The sequence below is a fragment of the Vipera ursinii genome (assembly GCF_947247035.1).
Source record: "Vipera ursinii genome assembly, chromosome: 5".
NCBI classification, from domain to species: domain Eukaryota; kingdom Metazoa; phylum Chordata; class Lepidosauria; order Squamata; family Viperidae; genus Vipera; species Vipera ursinii.
The window spans coordinates 23,921,450-23,938,744 of record NC_139518.1 but is presented as its reverse complement, the minus strand read 5'-3'; the positions used below and the strand labels follow the sequence as shown (position 1 = coordinate 23,938,744).

The 17,295-nt window shown below is 36.5% G+C and overlaps 2 protein-coding genes across 2 annotated transcripts in view; both read right to left on the bottom strand.

Annotated features, from left to right (window-relative positions):
* LOC310641697 (amine oxidase [copper-containing] 3-like) overlaps nucleotides 1-14,092 on the bottom strand; it is a gene marked incomplete at both ends in the record, with an annotated part of 56,507 nt that extends 42,415 nt beyond the window's left edge. Inside the window, 4 exons of the mRNA XM_083364936.1 lie at nucleotides 740-2,322; nucleotides 11,932-12,128; nucleotides 12,423-12,552; nucleotides 13,833-14,092. Coding sequence (XP_083221062.1) covers nucleotides 740-2,322; nucleotides 11,932-12,128; nucleotides 12,423-12,552; nucleotides 13,833-14,092 — 2,170 coding nt within the window. The remainder of the gene's footprint in view (nucleotides 1-739; nucleotides 2,323-11,931; nucleotides 12,129-12,422; nucleotides 12,553-13,832) is intronic.
* Nucleotides 14,093-15,989: 1,897 nt separating this feature from the next.
* On the bottom strand, nucleotides 15,990-16,712 carry LOC310641696 (amine oxidase [copper-containing] 2-like; the record flags this gene model as incomplete). Its single annotated transcript, XM_083364935.1, has 1 exon — nucleotides 15,990-16,712. One exon carries the CDS (start codon nucleotides 16,710-16,712, stop codon nucleotides 15,990-15,992), a length of 723 nt encoding a protein of 240 aa, XP_083221061.1.
* Between the last annotated feature and the right edge of the window lie 583 nt (nucleotides 16,713-17,295).

The following is a 17,295-nucleotide window of genomic DNA, read 5'->3' as shown; positions in this document are numbered from 1 at the left end:
ACTTTGTGGTATTAGCAAAAGAGTTTTATGGGCTCATTGAGCAGAAAGCAGCAGCGTTTAAAATGAATCAGTGCTAGAAAGAATATGACAGAGACAATGTGTCTATGTAACAGAGAGAAAGGAATAGTCAAGGGTATGGTCTTCCCAGTTGCAATGTATGGCAGTGAAAGTTGGACCATAAGAAAGGCCAAGCGCCAAAGAATTGAGGCCTTTGAACTATGGTGCTGGAGAAGACTCCTGCGAGTCCCTTGGACTGCAAGGCGATCAAACCGGTCAGTCCTAGAGGAGATCAACCCTGAGTGCTCTTTAGAAGGCCAGATCCTCAAGTTGAAACTCAAATACTTCGGCCACCTAATGAGAAGGAAGGACTCACTGGAGAAGAGCCTAATGCTGGGAAAGATTGAGGGCAATAGAAGAAGGGGACGACAGAGAATGAGGTGGCTGGATGGAGTCATTGAAGCAGTAGGCGTGAGCTTAAATGGACTCCAGAAGATGGTAGAGGACAGGAAGACCTGGAGGAACATTGTCCAAGACAGTGAAATAAATATTCTTCATTAAAAAGAAACCCTCCCTTCTCCTGAACTGAAGTTCAAGAACATTACTAAGAGAGTAATAACCATACTCTTCAGTCTTTCTTCATTGTAGTATTTGCAATCATTAGAACAATTGTAACAAAGCCAAAGTGGGACAAAAGAGCCTATAATTTCCACACAAGTGGTAAACATTTTTTTACACTTACCACCAATATCCAAATCCACCTTGAAATGAATATTATGAGTATGAATTGTACCCAGCACAAATTCTTGCACTCTATTGCCAAAGTCTTTGGCATCACCAAAGTAAAAATCAGATATAATGTACCCGCTGGCATGGATCCAAACACTGACAGCTCCATTTTGGTGGAAAATAAAATCCCAGACATAGTCATAGTTAAAAATCGAAGATATGGTTCGGAAAACCAGATTTGAATCTGCCAACCCTCCGTAAAAAGGAGACTGGATGCTTTCATAATGTCGTCGTATGGGTAACTCAGCATTCTGCTCAAAGATGCAGATAGCATTTTTACGGCTAGCAGGTAATGAAGTATCATAAAAAAAGTGGAAATCCAAATAACTGGATAAATAAGGACAATCTAGACCCTGGGTGAGGGGAAAGATATAGGATCCAAGACCATAGCTGGAATCCATGTATCTGGTTGACATGGAAGTAGGACTGTTGGAGCCATAGATAGAACTTGCTTCTTGCAAACTTAACTCATAGATTATTCTTTCTCCATTAAACCTGACATCAAAGATACGTGGACCCCTGCTTGCATCAATTCCGAATGCAAAACTCCATCTCAGAAAAGTGACATGATTATTGCGAATCCTATAGCGTGGCCCACGAGGTTCATACTGCAAAGGGCCTGGGTCTTTTGGTGGCACCCTCTGCTTCAGTGATGAGTAACCCCCATCAGGAGGGGCTTCTTTAACCTTGTCTACTCTAACCTTTCCCATGTTGAATTGTCTCTCAAGGTCTTCCATGTCTTCAAAGTACTGTCCATTATAAAACACTTTTATTACCTTCCACTCAGAAACATCCATGCTACTATGATCCACTTGGACCTCAAAACCAATGGGATGTAAATAATAGCCAGTTACATTCTGGAAATGACTCACCCACATTTTGCGATCTCCTGATTTAAATCCTGGAGGCATTTGATGATCGTACTCTATATTGCTTCCACTGTAATTTAGAACTTTTTGCATGAAATTTGCAGCCTTAGAATATCCGTCCCTTAAGAAATCATAGATTTCATTCAACTCATTTGTCAAAACAAATCTTTGAGAATAAGGCAATTTCCTTCCATATTTCTGTACCGTAATATCTTTATGATATATTGGCTCTGGAAGAGGACCCACCACAAATTCTGTCACATTGGGGTCCATCTGGTTTCCAAAATGGATCACAGCTAGAGCTTCCCGTGCTGGCTGAGATCCTTGATGATCTAAGAATTGTAATACTTGTGCTTTGAGAGGGAGCTGCAAAGTGATCATATAAATGCAGTTGTCTGATGGCTTGGCTTGAGGTGTCTCCACCAATGGCACTCCCAGGTTGGACTGTAAATACCTCTTTACTTGTATTATCTCTCCTGGAGTTAAATCGTGAAATACCTGGCTGCCATTATCTTGCCCATCTTCCTCTTGCCCCATTTTCTGGGAATAATTTTCACAATACTTTGTTTTTTCTCCTCTATTTCGATACACCAAGACTAAGATGGAAATTATGGCGACGCCGATTGCTATGAGAAAATAAATCAGTTTTGAATTCATTTTCTCAAATCTAAAGACAGAAACATACAGAAAGGGTTTATAAAATTCTAAATTATGCTTTAAAACATGGATACAAATAATAAGACACTTGTTGAGCATGTAACTTACAAACGTATACATTTCTTTCATTTACAAAACACTCCAGAAATTGTGCAATCATATATTCACATCTTCAATAATCTTACCAGCTGGCCACGATACTCCTATTTCATTAGCTAAAACCAGGAACTCAGATGCAAACGCTAGTTAGACACTTCTAAACTGACTAGAAGTTGAGACCAAGGAAATTAAATATAGGTTAAAAGGAAGGAGGTCTCTTATGCAAATGTGTCTTCAAACTATAATCTTCTGTTTTGACAAAATGCAATATGAAGAGCTTGAGAAATCTTGTTTGCCAGCCTTCAATCATTTTTCAAGTTGTCATCATTCCACATAATTCTTCGAATTGAAATATGGTTGGGCTAGATGCTACCTTCTTTGTGCAACAAGTAAATTTATGTCTCTTTGACCATGTATTTAAAGGATGATGTAAGTTTGAGAACCAGACTCTCACTTTGATTGCCTTTGACTGCTTCTTAATTTTTTTTTAGTGAACCTGGCTTTCAAGGATTGTTGTTTACTTGGTATTAAATCTGTTGTTAAAATTCTTTTTAGTAGTAGAATACAATTTATTAGAACACTGAGAGAAAAATAATACTTATATCATCCTGGTAACTAAAACAAATAAAAGGGTATAATTAAAGAAAAAAAGTATATAATATCTATTCATAATAAGAAAGGATTAATTCAGTCCTCAAATTTATCATTACATTTAAATGATTTGGAACCATATTGAATTTTCTTATTACAGTCTAAGTAATAAATAATGCATTCTACTAATTAGACAAAAGTTAAAATTTTGGATGTAGTACTGTGCAACCTCCATCTATGATATTATTATCTAAGAAAGGTTTCCAGTTTGAACTAAACTCTGTATCAGATTTACATTTTAAAAATTTGCTAAAAACCTATCTTGGACCTCAAGGTATATTATTACAATTTAGTTAGTTATTCATTCAAAGAAGGAATTAATGTGCCTATAAAAGGCACATAAATGCCTTGCAGCCATTAAGATACAGTATACAGTATACAGTGCCAAGTCAGTATTTTCAAAGAGTTGCACAGTTTGAAAACATTTCATGAAACGTCCCTGGTTGTAAATAATTTTATAATATTGTTGGGCTGTACAGCATTGCCACCACATGGAAAAGGAGGCCTCCAATCTGCTCACTACATTTCAATTATTCCTAGGGTTAGAAATATTCATTTTAGTAATCAGGACTAGAGTGATACACCAAAGATAAAACATATTGTATCAATTCTCTCTGAGTATAGTGTTCAAAGTAAATTTAATATTCTTCTTCCACTTATAAACTATAGCTAGTAAAACTGTCAAATTCAGCAATTGTTTCAGCAATTCTTTGACTACCAAATAGCTTATTGACGATATTTAAACTAATCAAGTGTAAAAGAAATCTGAACAAATTATTATCTCTCTTCTGAGGAAAATTCTTGGAACCTTTACTTTTATAAAATAACTTGAATAATGCAGCAAGAGGGAGAAAGCCCCGAATTACTATTTTCCTGTATTTATCCCAAACATTCAGTAAGTTACTAAGGAGTGTATGATCCCTTAGAGGTGGTTCATTTCTATGTGTGTCAATTCAGACATATTGAGAGATAAAGGACAGAAGCATAAGAAGAGATCATTCGTTATGAAATCATTATTAAACCTCTAGCATGATCATACAGTCTAAAATTTGGAGCTGTGAAGTCACCTCATTCTTTTGAGTTCTGAAATTTTTTTCTGACCAAGAGCATTTATTTAATTTATATGCCATCCATATCACTATCCAGAATGACTCTAGGCAGCTTATACTGGCAAAAAATATATAAATATAAAAGAATTAAAATTAACAACCAATAAATAAGAGTTAAATCAAAGAGCATGGATGGTACATGTCTGTCACTCAACCTATCACCTCCAGCAAAGCATTTCACTATCGGGGCCTCAAGTCAAATGGAAGAGCTGGATTTTAAGGCCTTTCTGGAAGGCCAGAAGGGTGGAGACCAATCTCTCCACAGTGGCAAAATATTCCAGAGAGCAAATGCCATGTTAGAGAAATCTCTTTTCCAAGACCCATTAGCTAAACTTCCTTGGCCAACGGGGGTCCACAGAAGACCTTTTTTGCCAAAGAGACTAGAATGGGCCAATCCCATTATGGTGAGATGGTTCCTCAAATAACCTGGCCCCATGTCATGAAAGCTATGGAAGTGATAACTAATACTTTGAATTGGACTCAGAAGCAAACCAGCAACCAACGCATTGCATACAGCATGCATGCACCACTCTAAGGGCCTCCAGAACTACCCATGCCTCTGCATTCTGTAACAGCTGTAGCTTCCAAATACTTTTCAAAGGGAGCTCCATGTAGAGTGCATTGCAATAATTCAAATGAGAGATGCTTAGGGCATGAGTGATTGAACAGATGTGCTCATGATCCAGGAAAGGGCACCCCTGGTGCACAACATCCTGGTCTCCCCAGAGATCATCCTCAAGCACAGTTAATACAGTTTTTCTCCTGAAAACCTACTGAATGGAGTCCAGATAATCAGTTTCATCCATGATATCCTAGAGCTCAGCACAATCACCTTTTCCACCAGCTTACAAGGAATGTGGGAGACTGAACAAAAATTGTCCAGGCTGGCAGGGCCCAGGGATGACTTTTTTTAAGGGAGGAAGGGAACCAAGGTCTCCTTTAATAATGCCAGTAACACCCCCTCCTGCAATGATGTGTTGCTGTATATGTAGGCCTCAAGAATATTAAGCTTCTCTATTTTTAATTTTTTTAATATAAATACTTTTCAAAAATAGAGGATAAATTCATATACCAAATCCATTCCTTAGTATCTGGATGCTAAATTTCTTTGCAGTTACATAAGATCATTCTTCTTCTTTAGCCCTAGGCTTGATAGTGCTAAAATGACAAATTCCATATGATGGAATTAATATTGGCTTTTATATAATATTTCTTGCTAAAGTTGTAGTAACATCTGCTAAGATTTCAAACCTAAAAAAAGCAAGACAAAATTGGTTGAGTTTAAAAACCTGTTCGATCGAATCACAGACTCATGGGATTGGAAGATGCCTTGGAAGGATGTGTTTTGCTGTATTTGAATTCTACTGCTTTTTAAGAAATGCCATCATTTAAAAAAAAATCTGCCAAAACTGGATTTGAGGATTTTATTTTATTTTTTTTATTTTTGCTTAATGTTCCATGGTATTGGGTTTTTTTTCTTCATTATCTATTCCTCTCGGGATTGGATCTGTAAACAATTATAATTTAATATTTCTGTCTCAGTTCTATAACATTCTTACTGACAAATTTGCTTTTTGATCAGTAGAGGGTGCTATTGTTATTTAATTAAGTCTCTGGATCATGAACAAAGAAAGCAGTCAGAAGATTTTGACATTAAAATCTTTATGGAAGATTTTGTAGCAGAAAATGACCCATTCTATTAATTCAAGATTGGAGGCTGGAAGAAAAATTTGGATTTAAGAACAGATAAGATAATTGCTGATGTTAAGCAGGTCAACAACTGGATGGATTCTATGGAAAATAGGACCTTATCCTAGAGATTTGGATTTAGAAAGATAATTGGATAAAATGGCATTGCTAGAGCCTAGACAAAAAGAATTATCTTTGAGATTTGAAGGAATCTTAAAATAACCTTGACAAGATCATTAAAATTATTGTACAAGCATTGTCAAAATTACTGAGTTGGGAAAGATCCAAAATGGAGAAGGAGATAGGTGAAACATCTAAAACAGTTCTTTGTATGCAGCTAGAAAAATTCCTAGAAATGTGATGTCTTATTTTTTATTGAGAAGTACTACAGAGCAAGTTACTGCATAACCACAAGATTAAATATTAATGACAAAGAAATCATTATTTTGAAAGACACTCCTACCAGAACTTTATGAAAGAGAAAGAAATATTCCTTTCTATCTAATCTTTTGAGAAAGAATAAGTCTCATTTCATTGGGATAAGCTGGAAGGAATAATTTTTGCCTTCCAGCAAGAAAGACTTAGATTAAATTCTGTCTTAAAAGCCAAGGACTTTATTGCCAAATATGGAGTAGAATTAGATTGATTTCCAATAGAAACAGAGCAAAGTGAAAGTCAGTCTGAACAGGAACCCTCAGATAATTGATACTGGCTCAGGCTGTGGAGATAAAAGTCACAGCCACCGCTAAAGAACTTGAGGGACTCTTTGAATCAAAATGGATGAGAAATTCATAACCTGCAATATTAATTTAATATTAATAATTTTAATACATTAAAATGGGAAAAGACTTCATTATTTTATTTTATTGTAGTTTGATTGCACCCTGATGGGGTGGGATATTATAAATAATGACCAAATGTATGTTTGATAGCTTGCTTGATCTGACCTAATGAAGTTAGGCCTCCAATTTCATCATCTTGTTTCAGAGAGAGAAACAAAAGGGTTTCCTTCCTTACAAGTTTCTTGCTTCAACCACAACATCACGCAGAAATGAGTTGTACAAAGAAAAGAGCTTTACAATTCCAGCAATTTTAAACAAGAAAGAAAGGTTGGACAGAAATGTAGCAGATTAGTCTTGCTACAGTTTCATGTATAAAACAAAGTTCTGTGACTTTTCTCCAACTGTTTGCCCACAAACCCCAAAATAGAAAATCATTTTTACCTTTTTATCATCTTAAAATATTGTCTTTTCCCTAAACAAAGAAGTCAGTTTGGCCATTTCACCAATTTCTACCAACTGTGGGAGGACAGCACCCCAGTCCCAGAGAAAGAAATATTTGGGGGAATATTTAAAAGGTAGAATATTATATTTCCCCAAGGGAATAATGGAAAAGCTTAGGCAGAAACCACCCCTCCCCCAAGTCTCTCTGCCCCAAGCAGAAACCCGGTCTGTCTGTAGAAATGCAGATGTGATAATTCTGTCAGAAAGATTGGAGCTGATGGGATTAGAAAGAGAAAGATCCCTAGAATCAACAACCCTCACCCAAAGAAATCCAACATAGGACATAGCCATCAGCCACACCCCCAGGGAAGCAGTTCATAATACGATTAACCACTATCTCCAGTCCTTTCGTCGCGACCTAAAGACGTATCTTTTCCAACTGGCCGACCTGGACTGAGGATGGGGGGGTTTAATATTGTTTTAATCTGATTGGTTTTAGTAATTTATTTTATTTATTTATTTATTTTATTTTATTACATTTATATACCGCCCTTTCCCTGAGGACTCAGGGCGGTTTACAGGGAGTTAAAAAACCAGCAATACAAAAGTTAAAACCAATTTAAAAAAGATTAAACTAACCCTGTGCAATTAAAACCCCGATTAAAATAAATTACTCCTCAGCCTGGGCCCGAGAGCTCGAAGAGCCAGGTCTTCAGGCCCCGGCGGAATGACCGGAGGTCGGGGGCAGTCCTCAGCTCCACTGGCAGCTGGTTCCAGAGGGCAGGCGCCCCCACTGAGAAGGCCCTATCCCTGGGTGTCACCCGCCGGCAATCTCTTACCGGTGGGACCCTGAGAAGACCCTCCCTGTGGGAGCGCACTGGGCGAAGGGCATTTGATGCCGGCAGCAATTAATTATGGGGCTTTGTAATTTAATTCTTTTTTAATATTTGTATTACTGTCTTGTATTGGTGGAGCAGTGGGCTAATGCCTCCTTAAGTAACACCAGCTGCCTGCAATTACTGCAGGTTCGCATCCCACCAGGCTCAAGGTTGACTCAGCCTTCCATACTTCCGAGGTAGGTAAAATGAGGACCCAGATTGTTGGGGGCAATAAGCTGACTTTGTAATAATGCCGCTTGGGGGGGGGCGAAAGCCCTAATAAGCAGGCATATACATAGAATGAAGGCTATTGCTAAGCACATTGATTTGTGCTTTAAATTGTAAGCCACCCTGAGTCCTCGGAGAAGGGCGAGATATAAATGGGATTTAAAAAAATTATAGCTGTTTTATTGTTGTGAGCCACCCTGAGTCCTTCGGGAGATAAGATGGCATATAAGTCCCATAAATAAATAAATAAATCATCAGAATACCAGAAAGGCACATTGAAGCTCAGGTCAAAGTTCATGCCACAGGAACAACCTCAAAAGCCCAAGTAGGAATAAAAACCCACCTCTCCCAGCAACATGTGGTCAGCTTTCCCTGAGTCACCTTTCTGTCTGGCTCTGCTCTTCAGTAAATGAAAACCTTCTTTCTAAAGCAGTCTCCATTTTGTTTATTCCCAGCTTGTACTGGACCATGATGAAGATTTTTCTTTCAACACAACCATTCCTCCATTGTGGAAGTACAGAAACTTCCCATCTTTGTGCATATAATAATCTTGCTAAGTTGTCATGTACTGTATAAAAATGAAGTTCCATGATTTTTTCCCCAACTGTTTGTTTATCAGTCCCAAAGGAAAAACCCTCCAGAATTAATTGTCTAGTAATCTTTAAAATGTTTTGAATTAATGTACGAATTCAAATCCAAAACTTTATGGCTTTTTTGTAAGTTCACCAATCATGGTAAAATGTCACTTCTTTTTCACTTTTCCATCATTAATTTGAAAAGCCTTTATACATTCCACGCAATTTCTCTGGTGACAAATGATACCTCATTTTATCATTTTTTTTCTGTTAAAATTATAACATAATTGGAATGGCAATTCTTTCAACTAATTATTTTCACAATGTTTTACCTGTATATTATAACCAATTTTTAGTCCACTCTATCGTAGAGATTTTGACTTGCTATTCTTTTGTTTCAAATTCAAAAGCTTTTATACATTTTACCAATCCCACGGTCATTATTTTTACACAGTTCTGTTTCAAACTCAGTCTTAAAAATATTCAAAACCTGAATTGTTTAAAAGTTTCTAGTAATTGTACATAAGAAAATCATTATCAAGTAGATCTCTTGTTTTTATCTTACATTCTCCTTGACAAAATTCTAGCATCTCACAATAAGTTAGCTCTTTGTGTTTGCTCCTCATTTCTCATCCACAAAATGTTCTTGTGCTGAAAAAACATATTTTAAGGCACAACCTGGAGTCTATACCTCATCAGAATAGTACTCCTATCCTTTTTAAAAATCTACATTAGCTTCAATTTTATTGTCACACAAATAGTCATGCCATCCAAAATCTCAGGTATGTCCTTCTGACTCCAGAAGCCTTCTGTTTCTCAGCAACATGTGTCTTTTTTCAAAACCAAACAACAAAATGCAATTTCAAATCAGGTAAACCCTATCCCTCTTTTTCCTTCACATCTTGGAACATCTTGTATTTAAATTTTGTTTTATTCCCCTGCCAAACCAATTTAGATATAGCTTTCTGCCACAGTTTAAATGGTACAGCAGTTGTTAAAATCAGTATTGTCTAAACCATGGGTCCCCAACCTCTGGTCTGTGGAACAGCACCGTGCCACGGCATGCCAGAAACTGGGCCATGTAAAGAAGGAAACCCCCATCCACGGGATGCAGGCAGCACACAAAACCATGCCCCCTCTGGTCCATGGAAGAACCTCTCTCCACGGAACCAGTCCCTGGTGCCCAAAAGGTTGGGGGCCTCTGGTCTAAACAAAAATAACATTCTAGGAAAATATTCAGCACGATGACAGAAATCCTTCCCAGCAAAAGCAATTGTAGTTTCTCCCATCTAAACATATCTCTTTAAACAATTATTTTCAAATAACATTCAGTTCGTATTTGTCATAGTAATGCCAAAAGAAGTTTATCCTCTTCTTAAAGGTATCTTATAAAACAGGTTAATTATCTTAAAATCTGTTGTATTCATCAATTCTACTTCTATTTTCATATTTTTGTGAACATCTTCATCTTGTTTGCTAATCTTTCTGTGGTCATTGGCATCACCTTGCATTTTTTGACCCCGCTCACCACAGATATACTTGTTGTCCTCTAGTTTACAAGAGTGATCAGAGAGCTACTCTTCAATTCCAGCACCATTTTTCTAATGTTAGAATGAAGAGGAGATTATATCCATTATGTCATGTCTTGTTAAAAATATCAGTTGTGCATTCCAAGGAATAATAATAAAAGAAATGGTTGAGCAAGTCACTTCTTAAACCTTAGAGAATTCCATTCCACCAGAATTCCCTGAGGACAAAGGACAAAGGGGTAAGAATAATTAGGAAAAAAATGTCCATTAATGATACAGAAGGAAGAAGAGATAAAGAAAAACAAAATTGTAGAACACTAGGGAGTAAGATGAATCTGGCAAGATTTTTTAAGCATAAAACAAAAGTATTATCGAGATGCAGATTAATAATAATAATAAGTTGGAAGGGACCTTGGAGGTGCTCCAGGATCTTTGAAAAATATAGTTCACTGGTTCTGAGATTACATCTGCCAGTTCCTTGAGAACTTTGTGGTGTAATCCATCTGGTCCTGGTGAATTGAACTCATCTAGGCTGGACAGGTGTTCACTTACCATTTTTTTGCCTATCTTAACTTGCGTTTCTATTCTGTTTTTTATGGCACTGGTTTTGGTAGGTTGGTCTGTTTTTTCCCTTTGTGGAAAGACAGATGCAAAAAACAAATTAAATAGTTCTGTTTTCTCCCTATTGCTTGTCACCTTCTTGCCACTTTCCCCCACTAATGGACCAATCATTTCCTTAACTTTTTTCTTGTTTTTTATATGTTGAAAGAAGCATTTTTTGTTATTTTTGACTTTGGTTGCAAGCCTTAGTTCAGTTTGAGACTTAGCTTTCCTCACTTCATCTTTGCAGGCACAGGCTATTTGCTGATATTCTGACTTAGTTATGTGCCCCTCTTTCCAATTCTTATACTTGTCCTTTTTATCTTTCAATTTATCAGAGAGTTCTTTATGCAGCCATGCTGGTTTCTTTTGAGAGCTGTTATTTTTCTTTTTTCTTGGTATTGTACTAGACTGGGCCTTTATTATATCACTTTTCAAAATTTCCCAAGCTTCTTGAGTTGTTTTCCCCTTTAGGATTCTCATCCATGGAATTCTTCCCATGGTCTCTCTAAGTTTATTGAAATTAGCTCTTTTAAAGTCCAAGACTCTAGTTTGGCTGTGTTCTATTGCTTGTGCTTCCAGAATGTTGAATTCCAATATTGTATGATCACTTCCCCCCAAGGTTCCTGTGGCTTTGACATTTTCCATCATTTCATCTCTGTTTGTGAGAATTAAATCCAATATGGCTAATCCCCTAGTTCCCTTCTCTACTTTTTGGGAGAGAAAGTTGTCTGCTAGGTTTGTCAGGAATCTGACAATATAATATAATATAATATAATTAATATAATTAATATAATTAATATAATATAATTAATATAATGTATGCACACATTTTAAAATTCTGATTTTAAAAATACTGTGCAGAGCCCCCTGAGTGTATTACAGCTGACTGCAATACACATTTATTGTTTGTTTCCAATTTCTAATTCACTGTCAAAAAGTAAAAGACATTAGAAAATTGTCATGTTTTGAAAAACCCCAAAAGTGAAAGGGGAAAAATGGACAAACATGAAGCTATTTTTTTGCCAAACATGCTACTGGTTGATCTCACAGTTACTGGGATACTGCAGGTTGTTGAAGTAAACACTGTCTGGAGAAAACATGGAAGGGTTATCATCAAAACAATTGTATGGTCTCAAGAAGAAACCAACTTCATTCCCAAGGGTTGCGGTATTGGGTACATCCTCAGCATGTGGTATATGGAGATAGCCAGCATTGATCCAGGCAACCAGATCCTATTAAAGGAAAAGGGACAATATTACTGTGGTATCTTAGGGAAAAGATCTGTTAAATAAAAAGATGATAGAGGAATAGATTAAGAGAAATTAAGTTTGTTAAGTAAATCAGCAGATGATTTAATAAAATCTGGGGGTAATATTGGGGTAATATGCCTTTATGCTTGCCTACTCAGAATTAGGGATGTGTAGAAATGGAGAACTGGAAGTCCAAAATTGTTAGAAAATTCTGCAGAATTATAGGATAATAACCTACAAAGTACTTTGTAGTAGATGGGGTTCATCTTCACTTACCTCATTGACAATGCTCTCATTGTTTATGAAGTCAGCAAAGGCCACGGGAGGTTTCCATGGGTCAACCTGATTGTAGGGAGTGGTGCTGAAAGATTCATTTTCCTTCCTCTTTGTAACAGCCAACTTATAACTAAAAGGCAAAACAAGAGGACTTGCAGAGATTGAAATTTATTGATTATTAGTTCTTCTTAAGATCTTCAAAGATTATTGTTCCAGACATCTGTCTTGAAAGACAATATAATGACAGGATACTATTCCATGACAGCCCAACTATAAAAAAATAGGGACAATCCTTGTTGTAATTCATTATTAAACAACATATGCATTTTGGGTTGACTTTAGGCTTCAACTGCCAGGTGTAAATTCATAGATGAGTTGCAGAATCCCAAGATTACTATGGTGATCTATGCCAACCTAACAGTCATGGATCTCCATCCTGGTAGGTAATCCATTAAATATACTGACCCCAAATTCAGGAGATTAAAGGTTACCAGGAGCATCTCAAATTTTGTCCAGAAGTTCAAGAGTACAAATTTACAATAACATGGCTTCAATTTTCAACCAAAGCAATTTGAAATTTTTGGTATTATTGAAGGGGACTTGTAGTGTCTATTATAGAAATCAGTTAAGGGTAAATTACACATGGTGTCCATAGTTAGGTCTGCCTACTCCATAAATGATTATAGCTGGGACAATAGGATAAATTAAAAATGTATTTCAGGCCACAATTTTACCTTTAATTTATATCAGTCAGCTTTACTAAAACTCAATCTCTCAATTTTATTTCTATAAACCAACATTTATTTCACACATCTGAAAACTTCAGGATCTGGAGGATTTGTCTTAGGTCAAACGCAAGAAGACCTCTCATAACGAGGTCTGTTTTTTAAATGTTAACTATTCTTTCAAATACGATTATAGATTGCAAACCAAACATACTATATTTGTCAAAGGAATTGTTTCTATGCAATTCAATAATGAATTTTTAATAGAAAGAAGTTCTGGGATTTGAAAGAACTGTCATGAATGGTAGTATGGAATATTAGCTAGAAGAAACTTTGCAGTGTTTGGATAGCACTTTGTTCCTTTATATGCTCTATTGTTAAGTTCTGCAGTTGGAAAGGTTTTTCCCAGCAAATATTTTATCAATATTAATCCACAATGTGGCCAAGAAATGGATATATAGATTTCTTTAAAATTAATATATCTTATTCAAGATCTTGAAAGCCAAAGACATGTTCTGGGCTCCAAAGTGAAGGCTTTTTTTCTCATAGAACGCACCTTTTTTGGATGGAACCTTGTAGGGTAGGTAAGGCGGGTTGTATGACATGTGTGAGTTCCGGCACCTTTTTCTTTTCCAAAAAAAGCACTGGGTGAATCCATTTTACTTCTGCACTTAGAAATATTCACTTACCGACCCCACTGAGGCCTGGTTCCATTGAATCCGATTCTGGCAGATGGTCTCCAGAAAAGCTGACCATCTGGATCGGATAGCCTTGCTCATGGCCCCACTTGTTTGTGCAGTTTGATGTAAAATAAATGTATCTGGGCATGTTGTCATGGAGACGGAATGCTGCCTTGTTCTCAGTGTTAAGAACTTTCCTAATCATTTTCATTCGATGGATGTTATGTTCTGGGCTCCAAGGGGCCTGCAAGGTCTCAAAAGCCATGTCATTTCCAACCAGGGTATTTTTCACACCTCAGAAAGCAAAGAGGTAGAACAGTTAGTATTTGAATAGCTGTTGATAAGTCAAAGCATTTTTGTTGCATTTTCAGTTTCTTAAAATCAAACTTGTTTGTGGAATAAATGTTTGCTAGCAAAGTGATGAAATTGCTATAAGTGCATGTATAATTAGTTTTCCAGACTGAATATGATACAAGTGTAAAACACTGCAAATATTAGTACACAAAACAAAACAAAACAAAAATGATATAACGGAATTAGAGATTAGTCATAACTAAAATATTTCAGGTAATTGTTTATTAGAACAAACCATTCTGTGAGGTTATTCATTCTCCTTTACTTATTTTCTAATATTTAGTTGAAAAAAGATGGGAACTTATTAGCTTCCTGTCTTTCAAAAATATATTTGCAAGCTAGGTAACACAATCTCACACCTTTCCTTAACAATGTCTTTGCATATTACCATAGAGAGATTTTCTATTTGGGAAGGAAACTTGATTAGAATTATGTAATTCAGGACCATTCTATCCATGCATATTCTTATACCCTGCCTTGGCTGAAGAATTCAGCTCTGCATTTTGTAATCTTAATATGAGATTCACTTCTGTCTCCAGAAATAATCTAGAGAGCACTCACTGAAACTCATTGAAAAATTCAAATCCAAATGTTTGCACATTTAACTGAATTGAGTGTACTGTTGAAGACACCAGTACTGTATATAGTGTTTTGGAGTAATTTGAAGAACATATTAATTTAATTTAATTTAATTTAATAATATTTCTATACCGCCCTTCTCCAGAAGGACTCAGGGCGGTGAACAGGGGGATTGATGAGACAACACATAAGGAGAGTTTTCCTCAATTGTAAAAAGTTTTTTCTGGACTTTTGTTGTTTTTAAAGCTATGGTAATGATATTATTGGATTTACACTACAATTTTTATATATTGTCTGCATTAGCATGCAATGAAGACCACACCAGCAATGAAGATCAGTGGGGTTAAATAAGAGCCACACAATGTGTGTCCTATCCTAATAGGAAATACACAAAACTTATCAAAGAAATAATTATATACGCTTTGACCATTTATTTTTTTTATTTTAATTCCATTTATATCCCGCCCTTCTCCGAACACTTTATGGGATCAATGTCTGGAAAGCAGCAGCATTTAAAATAGTCAGTGTTAAAGATAATATGACAGAGAGAATGTATTTATGTCCCAGAGAAACAGAAATGCACCCAAGAAATATTATGAAATAATTATTGGGAAATACTAGATAGACATGCAGCTCCACCCTGTGGCAAATATATAAATTATATGTGGCACATTTTCATGAGGCATTTTCAGGTCTTCCTCTAAATCTTCAAAGCAGTTCAAGTTAGCCATTGCATCTTGCTGGATCAGAAACAAGTGAGTGAGGAAACACTCTAAAAAAGATTTATAGTATGATTCCTGTGCCCTGAATCCAGCCACCAGTTCCAAATCCACCTAAAACAGCCAATTTTTAGATTCATCTTTAAGTGAATTGACATCTGCAAATATTTCAAAAGTGTTGATTCTAGAACTATTTCATATATTCAAGCCCTGGAAACATATGAAGACATAATTACTGTAAATTTGATGCATGATATCTTGCAGAATAGCCACTGATTTAATTTTATTGTTACACTTCATATTGTATTTAAATTAGGGTTTGCTAAGAGCCAAATAGTGAAATAAATACACTTGATTTTTAAAAACTTTATCTTTATTCAGTCTTGGACCAATAAATAAAACAAGAAAATCACAATTATAATAAAAGCAGAAATTAACAATTCTGAAAAAAATCTCTTCTCCTAAATTGTTAAACAACATTACCAGTATAAAGTTTTGTTCCTCACCTGTTCAAAACATATTGCTTGACCTGACATCAAAGATACGTGGACCCCTGCTTGCATCAATTCCAAATGCAAAACTCCATCTCAGAAAAGTGACATGATTATTGTGAATCCTATAGCGTGGCCCACGAGGTTTATACTGCAAAGGGCCTGGGTCTTTTGGTGGCACCCTCTGCTTCAGTGATGAGTAACCCCCATCAGGAGGGGCTTCTTTAACCTTGTCTACTCTAACCTTTCCCATATTGAATTGTCTCTCAAGGTCTTCCATGTCTTCGAAGTACTGTCCATTATAAAATACATTTATCACTTTCCACTCAGAAACATCCAGGCTACTATGATCCACTTGGACCTCAAGCCCAACGGGATGCAAATAGTGTCCAGTCACATTCTGGAAATGGCTCACCCACATTTTGCGATCTCCTGATTTTAGCCCGGGTGGCATTTGACTGCTATACCAAAGATTGCTTCCATTGTAATTTAGAACCTTTTGCATGAAATTTGGAGCCTTCAGGTATTCATTTCTCTTTAAGAAATCATGGATTTCATGAAACTCATTTCCCAAAATTATCCTTTGAGAATAAGACAATTGCCTTCCATATTTCTGTACCATGATATCTTGATGATATATTGGCTTTGGAAGAGGACCCACCACAAATTCTGTCACATTGGGGTCCACCTGATTTCCAAAATGGATACTTGATAAGATAGAAAAATGTCGGTTAGATAGCATTACCACCAGATGGATTCGTAGCTGGCTGACAGGCTGTACTCAGCGTGTGGTCCTCAATGGAACCACATCTACATGGAAGGAAGTGTGTAGTGGGGTGCCCCAGGGCTCTGTTCTGAGCCCAGTGCTCTTCAATATCTTCATTAACGATTTGGATGAGGGGATAGATGGGGAACTCATCAAATTTGCAGACGACACCAAGCTGGCAGGAATAGCCAATACTCCAGAAGATAGGCTTAAGATACAGAAGGATCTGGACAGACTCGAACACTAGGCACTATCTAACAAAATGAAATTCAATGGTGAAAAAAGTAAGGTTCTACATTTAGGCAGGGAAAATCAAATGCTTAGGTATAGTATAGGTGGTACCTTGCTCAATAGTAGCAACTGTGAGAGGGATCTCGGAGTCTTAGTACAGTAGACAATCACTTCAATATGAGCCAGCAGTGTGCTGCAGCTGCCAAAAAAGCCAACACAGTGCTAGGCTGCATTAACAGAGGGATAGAATCAAGATCAAGTGAAGTACTAATACCACTTTACAATGATTTGGTAAGGCCACACCTAGAATACTGCATCCAGTTTTGGT